Below are 15297 nucleotides of genomic sequence, written 5' to 3'. Positions count from 1 at the left end.
GCATAAGTTTCCTCATCCTCGCCCCGTGATGTATGTCCCCTGCTCCCACCTCTTCCAGCAGGCATGTGTCCCTTCCCTCTGGAATATTTGCATGCCCTTGTTCACTTTTATTTATATAATTGTCCTCATCTAAAAACCGTATATAATTTCATTTGTATATATGATTATTATTTTGGTCAATATTATTCCTGGAACTGAGGTACATATGGCAGTCAACACTGCAGGCCAGTTCCTTTCTTCTTTCTTTCTTCCAGACATTATTCTTATCAATGAGGCTATTCACAATCTGTAGCTGCACTCAGGTCGTTACCCGGAGTCTCAAGTGCAATCCTTATGCTGCTGTCTTCCTTCCTCTTGTTCCCTTGGTGGTACCTCATAGTGTGGAGTCAGAGGTTAACTAGCACTTGACACCAACCAAGGTACTGTGTAGATGTATGCAGACAGGACCCACTTGCACCCTGTGTCTCCTGAGTTGTGCAACACGAGCAGTCCTATGAAGAGTCACTGCAGGACGCGCTGGCACCTCTTTGCTCCTGTAGGGGTGCAGCACGAGCAGTCCCGTCAGTGTTGACTTGTCTAGCTGACCGATCGGAGATTGTATCTCTGGGGTGGTGGTGGGCCTTTCAGCAACACCGCAGGTGGCTGTTGGAGATCTGTTGGTCATGCGGCCTTCTTGGTGTGTGAGCTGTGGGTCCAGGATGTCAGCCCCTCACACTTGACCACTGTAGTTGTTGTCAGTAAGATCTGGTAGGGTACCTTCTACCTCAATTGTAGACAGTGGCGCCTGGTGTGGGCCTTGACCCACACCCAATCCCCAGGCTGCAGTCCGTGATCCTGTGGTGTTTCTTCTTCTGGCAAGGCCTTCAGTACCTGGTGGTGGAGATGACGCAATGCCACTGTTATTTTTCTGCTGTATTGTAAAAATAGACCATCTGTCATTGCTAGTGGCGCGACAGACATGTGGCCTGGTATTTGCATGGGGTGCTCAAACACCAACTTGTGGGGGTTCAATTTTGTAACCCTGTTGGGGGTGCTTCTCATAGCAAGCAATACCAGCGGTAGTGCATCAATCCATGACAGTTCAGTCGCTGCACATATTTTCCCTATTTTGTTCTTTAGTACCCCATTTTTTCTCTCAACACCTCCCTCTGCAGGTGGGTGGTACGCACAGGGCAACTTCTGGGTTATTCCTAACCCTTTACAAAGGTCCTGAATCACATGTGAAATGAATCCTGGTCCACTGTCAGAACTTAAGTGTCGGTACCCCAAAGCGTGGTATTAGCTCTTTTAGAAGGCATTTACCAATTGTTTGTGCATCGCCGTTGTTAGTGGGGTACGCTTCTGTCCATTTGCTAAACATGCAAACTATTACTAAAACATATCTGAATTTGTGTTTGGGGGGGATTTCAATGAAGTCCATTTGTAAACTCTCAAAAGGTACGTGTGGCGGTGGGAAATGGCCTGGAACAGTGGGTGTACCCTTGCCTGTATTGTACTGTGCACAGATAGTGTCCTTCTTACACAAATGTTCTGCACATTGCCGAAACTTGGTATCAAACCAACACGGGGGAAACAGACAGATAATCCCATCCCGCCCCACATGTGAGGGGCGTTGAAAATGTAGGTCATTGAGGAGAGTAACATGGATGTCAAACATATCTTACCATTTGGGGCTACCCAAACTCACACTTTATCCTCTCTGCAGACACCCTTCCTCCATTCTTCTAATTCTTGCTCCCCAGCCTGCTGTTGAACACTTTTGGGATCAAAGTACTCACTTTCTTTCTTAGCCAGTGGGGCACATGTGATCTGTACCATTTCATAGTCGCATCCACATAGTGCTATCCTCTTTGCTTCCCTGTCAACGAGTGCATTTCCCATGGAAATGTAATCCCTAGCGGAGGTTTGAGCTGTACATTTCACAATTGCAATCCTTTTTGTCAAAAGTAGAGCTTGCAACAAGTCAGTAATCAATGATGCATGCTGTATGTGCTAACCAGCTTGAGTGAGGAACCCCCTCATTGCCCACAACTGGCCAAAATCGTGTGTGACCCCAAAAGCATATTGGCTGTCTGTGTAAATGTTTGCCGACCTTCCTTTTGCCAACTTGCAGACTCTTGTAAGTGCTACTACTTCTGCTGCCTGAGCACTTTTTACTGTAGGTAGCCTTCCTCCTTCCAATAGTCTGTTGGCTGTCCCTACAGCATAACCAGCCTGTAGCGTCCCAGTGTGGTCCTTAATGCATGACCCATCGACAAACAAATCACCCTCTGTATCTGGGAACTAGGTGCCTCTGATGTCTGGTTTCACCTTCGTGTGTCTGTCGACCGCTATAATGCAGTCGTGGAAGGAGATGTCTATGGAGGGGTCATCATGGTCATGCTCCGTAGGCTGGAGGCAGGAGGGATTCAGTATGGTGCACCTCTTAATCATTATGTGTGGTGCCAGCAACGTTAGCTCATATCGAGAGAGACAAGCATTTGTGAGGTGTTGAGTATTAATGGTAGTCAATAATGTGTCAACTGCATGAGGGACATGCAACACCAGTGTGTGTGCCAGTACAACATTCTCTGATTGTTTTACTGCTAGAGCGGCTGGTTCTACTGCCCTCAGGCATGGTGGAAGGCCAGTCGCTACTGGGTCTAAGGTGGCAAAATGATAAGCCACTGGGTGATAGAAGGAGCTGTCTCCCAGGGAGTAGCCTCCTTTCTCATGACAAAAGAAGTGGAATTCTTTATTGTTATCTAGGAGGCCAAGTGATGGTGCTGCGCACAGTTCCCTTTTCAGTTTTTGGAAAGCTTCCTCACAATCCATCGGCCATGGTATCTTGTCTGGCACTTCTTTGTGTGTGAGGTTCTGGAGTGGGTGTGCAATTAGGGAGAAATTTGGGATCCAATATCTGCAGTAGTTTGCCACCCCTATGAAAGCCCTCACTTTCCTCTGTGTTTGTGGCCTTGGGTATTGGTTTATAGTTGCTATCCTATCTGGCAGCAGTCTCCTTGATCCTTGGGACAGTTCATGTCCCAGATATCGCACTTTCAGTTGGCAAAACTGTAATTTCTTATGGCCCTTCCTTGCTTAGTGACATACCAGGGCCACTGTATCTTGAACGCATGATGTCCGTGGCAGTGACGCAAATAATAAGTTATCAATATACTGTACCAAAGTGGACCCTCCCGGTAGGCGCAACGATGCCAAATCTGTTCGTAGCACATTGGAAAATATTGAGGGGCTGTCACATGTGATCGCATCTCATAAATGCCTGTAACATTATCCTGTTCTCCTTACTTTCCAGAAATATCCCTTCAGGAGAGCAACTGATAGTACACTGCAACTTGCATTGGAGGTCCATTCCCAGCAAGTTGACTGGGCAATGTCTACCAAAGATGAAATGATGGTTATACAATGATAGGGCCTACTTTAAATTTTAGTGGCTATGTTATATATTCATTCACAGGTTGTCCTGTCATTCCTGCAGCTGTTATTTGTGTTCCCGATAGTGGTGCATCTGGTATGTTGGATGCTTTCAGCATTGACCTGGTTGCTCCTGTGTCCACTAAGAATGGTACTGTTTTACTCAACACTGTCCCGTCTACATGTGGACCGTATTGATCCACTGATATTACCAGACCCATGAAGTATGTGTCTAGAGGAGGCAGATATGGGAACCCATTCTCCTCCCTGTTCCACTGTCCTCCATCGGTCCGGGGTGGAGGTTGGGGTTGAGGTGTCTGTGGCCTGTCTTGGTGTGTGCCGTTGGTGGGGGCATCAAATACATTATCAGTGTAAGGTGGAGGAGGTGTTCAGTGTTGTTGCCTCGGCTGACTCTTACCTCCCTGTCCCCTTTCTAAGAGGGGGCATTCTGCTTTTCAGTGTCCCTGCTGGTTGCAGAGAAAGCATGCGGTGCCCGGAGGGGGTTGAGAGGATGCTCGTTCATTTTGCCCGCTGCCCTGTCCTCTGCCCCTCCCCCTGCCCTGGCTACCCTTGTAGAACTGCTTCTGCACCACCATGAACTTAATCTTGTCTCTTTTTGTCTTTTCTTCATCTGCCTTCTGCAGATGTGTTTGATAGTCTGCACAGTACCTTGCTGCTGCTAATACCTTGTCTATAGGTTCCTGTTGCCAACATACAAAGGATGTTTGTAAGTGCGTCTGAATGGGCTGTTGTAAGCCATATACAAATGTAGTGACAAACGCTGACATCGCATCCCCTAATGGATTTTTCATCCCACTTCTTTGCTGGTATACCTGAAGGAGACGATCATAATAACTGTTTACACTCATTTTTCTCTTGATTCGTATGTGTTATTTTTTTACCAATCTACCTTTTCTTCTGGCACCTTTCCCTTTACGTATTCCAGTACCTTTTTTCTTGCCTTCTCTACTTCTTCTCCTGGTACACCCCCTTTTCCCCTCTGTGGCTCCTCTTATGGCCACCCCACCACTTTCTTGCAATCCTCCCATGAGTCTCTTGGTATTATTATATAAAACAATACATCCAGGTCCTTCTAAAGTAACCCTCCCATTGCCACTATCCTATTTAACTCTGTGTACTTCTTCTAGGGTTCCTCTTGTAATTTGGGAAAATCCGTGGTGAATGAAAATAAGTCACTCCTATTCCAAGGTATATGGACGTAAGATGGTGTGGGGTCATCTTCCCCTGTAGATAGCGTTGGTACTTCTCTTAGGGGCAGCATTTTAACTGTCTCTGAATCTGTTCCTGTTTCCAGACCCTTGATAATCTGTGCTGTGTTGATGCCCTCCATCAACTCTTTCCACTTCTGTAACTTTAGCACTGCATAGTGCAGCTACTCTGTCAAGCATTATCCCAAGAATGCAACTCTGCATCTGTAAAGCTTAACTGGGAGGTGTCCCAACTGTACTCCTGTGGTAGGGGGCCTGTGCTTTTGGTGTGTTGTATGTTTTTCTGATGCACTTGAGTAGCCTGGGCCATTACTTCTGTACATGCTAAGGTCATTATTTCTTCTCTGTATGCCCTGGTATTAACCCTTTCTATCTCTGCAAGTGTCATCCTTTCATCAATGAGATCAGTCAGTATGGCACGACATTTTGCGATGTCTGATTTGAAAAATGTTTTCTTTTGTAATACAGGAGAGCTGCACGGTGTAGTCCCCTTTGACTTGTTATCTCCTGCTCACTGATGTTGTTGGAACATCTTGTAAAAAGTTTGTCAGGAGGTCAATGTTGTGTTGTGCATGGTGTGCATAGACACATATGTCCCAGATCACCCTTTTTATTTCCTCAATTCCCCTGTTGTAATCCCCAGAAGTATCTTCAAACCTCTGCATCCAATCTGTGTGTAACAGGGATGGCACCTTGCCTCCTTTCCCCTCACTCTCATGTCGTAACTTTTCGCTAATATTGTTCATTTTTCATGCAGCATAGGCTGCTTTCTCTTTTATTTCCTGCAGCGACAGAAGGTCTGTTACAACTTTGAGTTCTGTTCTCTTTGCTTCCTCTTTTACCAGGTGCTGTACCAAGGCATGGGCTACTGCCTTCTCAGCTGAAGACAGCTGAGGAGGTTGTGTCCCTGTTGCAGAGCCCTCGAGTTCTCCCTTTGTGTCAATAAAAACCTTCTTGTTGCTATTCCCTAGCCTCCCCATCAGTATGTCTTCTATAAGTGGGTCCTCCTTATCCTCTTCTTTCATACCCTGTGCATCTTGTTCCTGTGGTTGTGCACTCACCACAGGAAGAGATTGAAATGTCCCCACTACTTCAAGTGTGTGTTCTCTCCAACCTTCCATTTTTTCTTTCCCTTTTTTTCCTGAGTAAAATCCTTTTTTCAGTTCCAATAATTCTTTATGTACCTTCTCTTTCACATCGCTAGTTGCACGCAACTCACGCAACACTGTGTCCCACATCCAAAACGCATCCCATTCTAAGCTCCTTATTTTCCATCCTTTGAGAATCAACATCTGTTGCAAATATGACAACTTATTCATGTCATATGTGTCAATCTTAGGAAACTGCAAATCTGGTCTCCCGGCTGTCAACTTATGCCACTTGTCAAGAAACAGTAATGTCTGAAGCCCTTGTTTAATAGCGACTTGATGCGTTGGGGAATCTTTAGGGGGGCTGGGCTTTTGGGTATCCAAATGTTCCTTACTAAGAGAGTTCCCCATGACTTATCTGCAACTGTCCCTTATGGCGCTACACAAACAATTCAGTTGTACTTGGCATGGGAAAACAAAAGGATGTCTGCAGGCGGTCCTTGCCCCTCATTCCCAGTAAAACATGAGGGAGCAGACAATGGGTATCTCAAGCAATCAGACAGTCATCTGCCAGCAGCGTTTTTTATTAGTGAAACGGAGAGCGCATTTCAATTTTACCACACTTCACTCTATTCTTGTTCACCGTAAGCATCCAGGTTGGAAATAGGTAGAGGCCAAAAGTGCTGTCTTACCGGCGTCCTTGTACCGTCCTTGTAAAATAAAATGTGTAATTTTCAATTTTCTACAATTTTGCCAACAAGATGATCTACTTTTTAATTTTAGTTTTTCAACATGTACAGCTAACTTTTAGCAATACACCGTAGACAAATGGGTCTAAGTTTACTCTGGTTTTAATTTGTTTCAGATATTATCCCCATTGACCAAGGGTTTGGTCCACCAAGCCATATCTGAAAGTGGGGTTGCATTGCTTCCAGCAATAATCAGCATCGATACAGATACAACCACCTACGTAAAAAATGTAAGTGCTTAGTTTAATCGGTTGATTACACATTTATCCACATGCCTATTTATAGTTATCTGTTTGTCATCTGGGTTGCTACCTGTCAATACGTATAGGGTTCTACACAAGCAAATTAAGCACTGCAGAGGTTTCAATTATTTCAAAAAGTATTCGGCTGGTATTGGGATGGCTGTTCAATTTTGAATACCACATTATAGGTAAACATGGGAGTAAATGGGCTACAAGAAATTTGGTTTACAAAATATGCTCTACATATGGTACCATGAACTCCACAGCCTTGAGGTAATTACTTTTTTAACTACCAAGCTGTTGTTCAAGGTATGGGTTTATGTTTGAGAACCGCCACTATCAAACTACCAAACAAAACACTAATAGTTCCAAAAACCAAAAAACACTTTGTGCTAGTGTATGTGTAGCATGATGGAATGGGTAATTAGGTCTGGGTTTTTTCAGCGAGCTGTCACCCAGATCTATTATTTTTATTATACTTTGAGCAGACTCTGGCCCTCCGTCCCCCCACACATGAGCCCCCCACCCCTACCTTGCAACATTATTTTTCTTGCCAGACACTTTTGGCATAGACTTTAAACTTTCTTTGTCACAGCTTGGCTCAGTTCAGAGGACTGTCACAAGGGGACAGCAGCCAGAGATAAGAGCACCAGGCACGCTCTTTTCAGGGCTCCACACGGCCACTTTAAAATCTTTTTATATACCAAAAAGCAAGCTTAAAATTATTTTATAAAACATGTCGGGTTACAGTTATAATGAGTTTGTATCGTTTTATTCTTTTGTCAATTTGAAAGCAGCTACAGTGTTGCAAAGACACTTAACTTTATAACAAACTTTAAAAGGCGTGTAGTCAAAATCAATAGTTTGTCTTTCAAGGTAATAGAAGTGCACACTTTGAGCTAGTTTTGTTACTGGAAAGAAAGGAACTATTTTTAGAAGGATGTCAGCAATTTACACAGGTTTTGTGCAGCCACTTACAGTGAGCCCATAGTTAAAGTGGGCTGAGTCACTGAGTATACTGCGATGGGTGGAAGCAAATTGTGAATGGCAATTTAACAGACCAATAATCAATGTCTAGTGGCTAAAAGCCAATCCGGGTATGTATGTTATGCATGTTTTGGCTGGCAAGATAGCAAAAGCTATTTCAAAGGCCAGATGTAAAAAGCAAAAACTGGTGCTTAGAAGCTGGCCTTCACAATGCACATCCATTTTTAATCACACAAATATGGTGTCAGGAAAGCCATCTAAGAAAAGGCACATTTCTCATTGAAAGCAGCACAAGTCACATAATAAACAAAGAGCTTACTTTCACAAATCATTTGTTAATCAAACATTAGGACATATTAATGACCCATCAATGTAGTTCATAGGGTCACAAATGAATCCTAATTTTTGACTTACAAACGATGTGGAACAAATATTACAAAAAAATCTTAACTAAGTTTGATGTAGAATACGGAATACAGTGATAAAACAGCTGCAGCATGTGATCAAATTGGTGATGAAAGTATCATTAAAGAATAGTACTGAATAAGAAGAATACCAGCTGTCAGGGACCATATTAGTGGAAATGAGAAACATATGAAACAATAGAATACGTAAAGACTTTGAAAAAAGAGAGGAAACGGATGCAATTTAGAACACAGAAAGGGGACAAATACCATGTCTTCTTTCGTAGGTGCATATTATTTGTTTACTACTTAGAGACAATTACCTGCAGTACTCAGCAAAAATTGGAGCAACATCCAGACTGCCAAACTTAAGTTTTGCCCAAAGCCTTGCAAAAATATCTGATCAGAGGAAAAATCAATGGCCGTGAGAAACAATGCAAAAACATTTATTTAGAAAGGAATTGTAAGGATGATATTGAAACAGCGCTCAAAGAACAGATTTCAGCTACCAATTCCCCAGGTATCCAGCATGATTAAAGAAGTGGATACCTTGAGATCCATTTACCACATTAGTATGCAAAGTGAGAGTATCTGTAACATTCAAAGAAAATCAGGCATGCGTCCAGCAGTCTTTGGTTAAAATTCCAAAGAAAAAAGTTGAAAAATAATTGGTGAGCTTCAATATTCCTAAAATTAAGAAGGGACATGTGGTTAAACATTGCCCTCAACTGTTCATACCAGTGTGAAATGCGGTATATTTAAACGGTGGATGAAGAAACAGGAGATCTTGAAAAGAAGAGATGAGGAGTCTTAACTTCCTAATAACATTTGCAGATTATCTGACTGTGCATTCTTACAATAAATTACCTCTCAAAAACTGCATAGCAAAACTCTCAAGGGCAACCACAAAGAGCAGCACCATTAGATTAACCCTGTGAGGAGTTCCAACTTTTCTGGTGTGTTGCCCCTGTCTGCTGTCTGTGTATGTAGCAGTTGTGCTGATTGGAGAACAGATCTCATCTGTTGTAGTGAACAGTACACTTATCTCTGCCACTTGTAAAACTATAACCTGTGGTTTTAAACAGCATGTGCCCTTGATAGTTATGCTGCAGAAGATATCTCCCGCTATTGAATTGCAATATTTTCATTGTTGTGTATGTTAAACTGGCCGGTTCTTTGGTTAAGGTAGATTACAGTTACTCTGCATTCTTCAACGATGTTCTTATAGTTCTTAAATATGGAATATGAAATATGTGTTTCTTGACTCAACTCAACCACAGTGCATTCAAATGAAATACACATTTGTGGCTGGATCCAGTATACTTCACACCTTATAATCACTGCTCTGCAACTCAGAAAGCAAATGGCTTGCATATAAAGCAAAGGGGGTAAGGGAAATCTGCATTAGACCAGTCGGGGGAAATGTATCTCTTAACTGGACGTGTGACACCCGTATCTTTAGACAGAACAGGCCAATATAGACTCTGTGGTGATCATGGCTTTAGGAGGTCTGAGCCACATTATAGCTGCTAGAATCTTTTCCTTGATATCAGATGACAGAACGGAGAACAAGGGTGGTGTTGGAAAGCACAAAAGAGCTTCAACGGTCTGTACAGAGTCCCACTGTCTTTTAAAAATAGGTTGGAAACTATTCTGGAATATGTCTTACCAATTAAGTACTAAAAAGCAAGAACAAATAAACCTGACAACAAATGGTAAACAAAGTCATTTATTTACGCCTTTATCAATCACATTTGGCCTCCAGCCTAACTATCACCCTTGTTGAGAAATGTTAAGGGACTCACAGTATATAAACATGCATTGGCAATGCCAATAGTTCTGGCTTTAAAGGAACATTGTATTGTAATTTGAAACATTACAAGCAGCTAGCATAGGAATGGATACATGTGTCTGGAAGCAGACAACTGTAGAATAATATTGATGTAGGTTAAATGGCCAGGTCTGTCAAGCTAGAAGTAAAAATCCATGTAGATAAAGGACTGCCCTCCTATAATCTGTGCTGCTGCCAGATAAAAACACAATAAAGTATCTACTTATCAAAAGGCACTTTAATAGCTTTAAAATTTCATATGTATGCCCATGAAAGTTCGATCTGAGGTAGCTGGATAAATAAACAGGATGATCACAGCTGCTTGGAAGTCAAGCATTTTTTTGTGGAAGCACACAACGTCTGCTCAATCAAAACATGTACTTCTGATTCACAGCATGTGGGTGGAACTAAAACACTTATATAGTGATGCTCACATAATTGTCTGGCAACAGCTGCACTCTCATGCCACACCATAAATATGTGTGTTTGAGATGAGTAACATTATACTAAATGGGAAACAAGTCACCAGAAAATCTTGGTTTCAATGTACACAAAATATATTTTTGGAAAATGTTTCCAAACCGTATTCTTTTAAATGTATTTGGAGACAAACACCTATGCGGGATAAAAAAATGAAATACAACTGAGATACTGCATTGGAAATTACATTTGGTAAAAATAATTATGTAAAGTGGTTAGTCTATAAAACAATATGTAATTTGGACGTTGTTAGACCTGTCAGCTTTAGGGTGGTCTTCCCCCAAACATTTTGTCTTCCGCCTCTATTTTTGCTGATCTCATTTTTGCTGGGCATAGGACTCTCTGCACGTTACCACTGCTTACCAGTGCTAAGGCACATGTGCTCACTCCAAAACATGGAAACATTGGCTAACTCCCAATTAGCATATTTAATGTATTTGTAAATCCCAAGTAAAGTGTCACTACATGTGTCCAGGGCCTGTAAATTAAATGCTACTAGTAGGTCTGCAGCACTGACTGTGCCACCCACCTACGTAGCTCTTGTTTCTTGCCTGCCATTGCAGCCTCTGCGTGAAGTTTCAAACTGCCATTTCCACCCAGCAAAATCAACCTTTTACTAGGTCCAAACCTCCCTTTTTAATACATGTAAATCACCACAAAGGAAGGACCTAAACAGCCCAGAGGGCAGGGTGGAAAATATTTAAAACGTGGGGTATGTATTTTTGATTTTTACATGTCCTGGTAGTGAAAAACTCAAATTCATTTTCACTACTGCAAGGTTTACCTCCCAGATAGTATAACATTTGAGTACCTTTAATAAGCAATAGTTTTCAAATGGGAACAGGTAACCCTTTCATGTTTGGTGTCTTTGGAATTGTAATGAAGAATCCTAACATGGTGAAGTCCGATTTCTTTATTACAATTTTGAAAATGCCACTTTTAGGAAGTTGACATTTTCCTGCCTTACCTATTTAATGCCTATAGTCTGTAACTGGGTTATATGACTGGGTAGAGCTGACTGTTGAGCTTTGCGTATTCCTCCTAGACATTCACACAAAATATGTAGCTTAGGTGTACCTGGATGTACCACCACTGGCAGGATGTGAGGGAGGAGCTGGGCACAGCCCCACTTACACTTGAATCAGCTGTGTCCAGCCTCCACACAATATCTGTCACCATAAGACAATTCAAGTATCACACACCAGCTGACGTGAGGTGACACCATGTCCATTCTAGAGCACTGGTAATCATACCAACCTAATGTGAGATTGTTATGGAGATCACAGACCAAACATTAACCAAAAGTGTCTGACGTGTGCAAGAACTCTGAACAATGGATTTCCCCTGTATTTTCTATTTAATAGGAGTAGTTTCTATTCAGTTCCTAACGGGAACGTTTTCCTGATCAGTTAGTACTGTCCTTAACCTTCTCTAAGCTGAGAGAAGTAGTTGGCGTCCCTTCATTATGAACTAAGGGGAACAAATGGATATCTGAAGAAGGGAACACTTGCATCTCCTTCACTACTGCATACGTTTTCCGAAAGAAGTACTAACCTGTCAAAAAGAGTGAGGATCAAAGTTTAAGGCTATTATGGAGACCTATAGGACTGCAATCAACAGCCATCTTCTTTATATGAGCTTCTCTAGAGACTTGCTGCGCTCCTGGCAGCTTCTAGCTCTAAGATAATGCATTGGTAGTTCCCCTCCTGTGCCACTACTTTCAGGAAATGTGCATGTTTTGAAAAGCTCTTTTGGTTTATGATTTGGCCACCACAGGGGTATATTTTTCATTTATGGGTTGTTTTCTTATTAATCAAACAAAGCTCCTACTGTCATGATCTTCCTTTTTTTACCTCTGCACTCTGGCCATTAGAGAGCCACCCACAACATTAATTTTGTGGACCAACGGGAACCCTGGCTGGCCCAGCTGACAATGCACCCAACAAGCACAGCTCCTGTTGCAGGAGCTGGCTCTCTTGCCTTCTGTGCCTACAGGACTGCAAAATGGTGAGGTTGGAAGGCTGGCAAGTAGGTGCTTTCTCCTCATTCTCCTCAGACAAAGGCAAAGGTTAAGAAGGTGGAGGTACACAGAACTGCCCACATAGCCCTCCAAAGGTGCAGCGAATAGCCTGAATGCAGCAGTGCTCAATGACAAATCTTTGCATGAAGCAATGGCTCTCCTGAGGGGTATAACATAATCGACGGGAAGATTTGACATACCACCCTTGTAGTTTATAACCCTTTGGAATTACATGTTGACCTACTGCCTGACAGTACAGAAATTTTGACCTGGAATACTGAAGAACTATCGAGCAGGCCCAGCATGAAGGAGGCAAAGTAAGATCATATTCTCCAACACCGTTGGGTTGAATTGAACAGGGTGCATTTTGCTCCTCTTGGCCCACTCTAGCCAACATAAATGTTTGATTAGGTCCTTCAACCCTCTAAATCATCATTAATTTCTTCTGGGCCTCAGGCTGCTGAGTTTTGAAGCATATTTCGTTAGGACCTTGCAGTGGACTGCGCTCCTTCCAATGAAGGTGAGCTCAGGGCCTGTCCTCCAGTCTCGTTGACTCATCAGCCTGATCTTCAGGCTGATTTTCTAGCTCCAGCATATAGTGTCCTACTTCCAGAAGCAGGGAGATACACAGTACTCAGTACCGCTGCTCCAGGTAATCTCTTTGGTCCACGGTCTTTCTTCAGGAGCACCCATTGCCCTCAAGGCAGATTACAATGCACAGCGTGCAATCTCCAAGCCCCATGATCACCTTGCCATTTGCAGGGTGGCTGGGTATCCAGCAGGAGTTAGGGAGTCCTGCACAAGGGGTAAGTACAATAGGCCAGTTCACAGAATTTCTAGAGGCAGCATCTCCTCCAGGGTCCCTAGCAAACCAACCTCTAATGTCTCCCAGGGGGAGTAAGGAAGATAATGACACAGGTCCTGGAATCAAGGGCCCACCAGAAAACAGGAAAGCACAAGTCCAAAGTGCCCAAACACTCTTACCAGATGTTTGTCCACCTGGGGTCCTCCCTTCCTTTTTATTCTGCAGTTCCTACTGCTTCTCAAAGTCTTTTAAAGGGATTTAGAATTGGAGAGAGTTATAAAAGGTGGGCATCTCTGCCTATTACAAATATGCTCCAGCACCCCACCACACTGTATCTATCCTCCTGCACAGCATCTTGGGAGTTATCAGGATGGTGCATTCAAGCTTTGGATGCTCAGCTTTCTAGAGCCTATAGCTCCATCCGAAACTGGTTCCATCCCTCCCTTGGGTGTTAGCCCAAAGGGTGACATTTAAAGGGGAAGCCACCCTTTGGTGGGCAAATGGCAATAACACTCCCAAGAGGCTGCCTTTTGTTCAGGTAGACAGGCTGAAGACAGGGCCGAGAGGGAAGACCAGTGCCCAAACTGTTTTTTTCTGTGGGAGGGTAGCCACACCTCTAGGAAGGGCTACCAAGCTCCTCACAGTCGAGGAAAGGTTCAGACATCTTGAGGGTGGCTAGAATAGTGTACCCTGGGATTGCTTGTTGCTACTATTTGCCAAAAATTAATCACAAGAAAAGAAGGAAACTGGTAGGTCATTGGCTAGTGACTGTGTGGTCCCCTCTGGGCATGTTCCTGGGACACATAGGGCACCCCTGGCACCCTGAACCTCAGATCACACCGGAATCGGAACAAGAACCAATGAAAGACTGCCCTGCTGCCCTTGGAATTGCGCACAAAGAGAGGCTGCACAGTCTGCTGCCTGCACCTACTGCACTTTGTGCTAACGAAGTTAAGACTATGCCCTTAGCTCCTGGTGTGGGGAAAAGTTGTGCCCCAGTCTCAAACCAATGCAGTGATTCCAAAGATCACTTGGCTGATCCCCTGCAGCCCATTCCAGGGACATATGAGCAGAAGAAGCCCAAACCAGAAAGTTGTAGCCACTGCAGAAGATGTGCAGCTATCTGCTGCTGGGTGCCCCAAGAGACTGATCCTCAATGGCCTAAAGTTGCACCTGAGTCAGCTGGAACCGGGATTGATGTCAGAGTTCTGATTTGTCCCCAAAGAGGGACACCAGCCTCCACCAAGGGTTTTTGCTCTAAGCACTGGGTCCGGAGACCAGTAACTCTGCAGCAGCTGTCCTTCTACTGTCTCGAGGACTTTGTGGGATCCCAAACTCTGTGGCCAAAATCGCCCCACCTCGCTAGTGGACCGAGGAATCACTACAAAGGCGCCCTCATCGACCACACAGCAATCGGAGCATCCTTGACTATCTTTTCATCCTGCATCCCCAGCATCCCGACCACTCCATTATTGCCTATGGCAAATGTGTTGTAAAGTTTGAATTTGTACTGGAAAACACTCTGGTGGCCAGATAACTGTCCATATCTACCCCATTGTCCCCAAGACCTTCATCTTGTCAGATTTGGTTGCCCTAACCAGGCCGGAGTAGCCAAAGTAACTTTTACAAACTTTTGAAAGGTTTCCAAACTTTTTGTTGACCAATGCTTGTCTGTGGTTGGATTACAAAGTGATAATATCTTCAAATATCTATAACTCCGGAACCCTGCAGTTCATTTTGCTCATCACGATCTCTAAAATATCATAAAAATACAATCTATTTTTATAAATAGGTGTCCTATTTTTTTTTTAGTTGTGTGACTTTTTTGTTCTGTTGTTTTGGCACTGTGAAATGCTTTACACTAATTTCCTTTGTAAAGCCTTGCTGCTCGAAGTCATAGCTACCCAGGGTTGAGCTAAAGATTGTACAAACGAGCCTGGCCGGACCCAAGACAGTGTTTTGTGAGTGTATTCCACAGTAAGTCTGCACAGCCATACCATATAATACACCCATATCCTCACAACTACAAACTTACAGTGAACCACTGC

General features: G+C 43.4%; 1 protein-coding gene across 1 annotated transcript in view; it reads left to right on the top strand.

Annotated features, from left to right (window-relative positions):
• Positions 1-15297, top strand: part of LOC138267772 (cocaine esterase-like) — a 490938-nt gene that overhangs the window by 183128 nt on the left and 292513 nt on the right. The window contains exon 7 of the mRNA XM_069216964.1: positions 6597-6710. Coding sequence (XP_069073065.1) covers positions 6597-6710 — 114 coding nt within the window. The remainder of the gene's footprint in view (positions 1-6596; positions 6711-15297) is intronic.

Source organism: Pleurodeles waltl, chromosome 12 (assembly GCF_031143425.1).
Source record: "Pleurodeles waltl isolate 20211129_DDA chromosome 12, aPleWal1.hap1.20221129, whole genome shotgun sequence".
In the NCBI taxonomy this organism is placed as follows: Eukaryota; Metazoa; Chordata; class Amphibia; order Caudata; family Salamandridae; genus Pleurodeles; species Pleurodeles waltl.
This window is presented reverse-complemented; position numbering and strand designations above follow the sequence as displayed.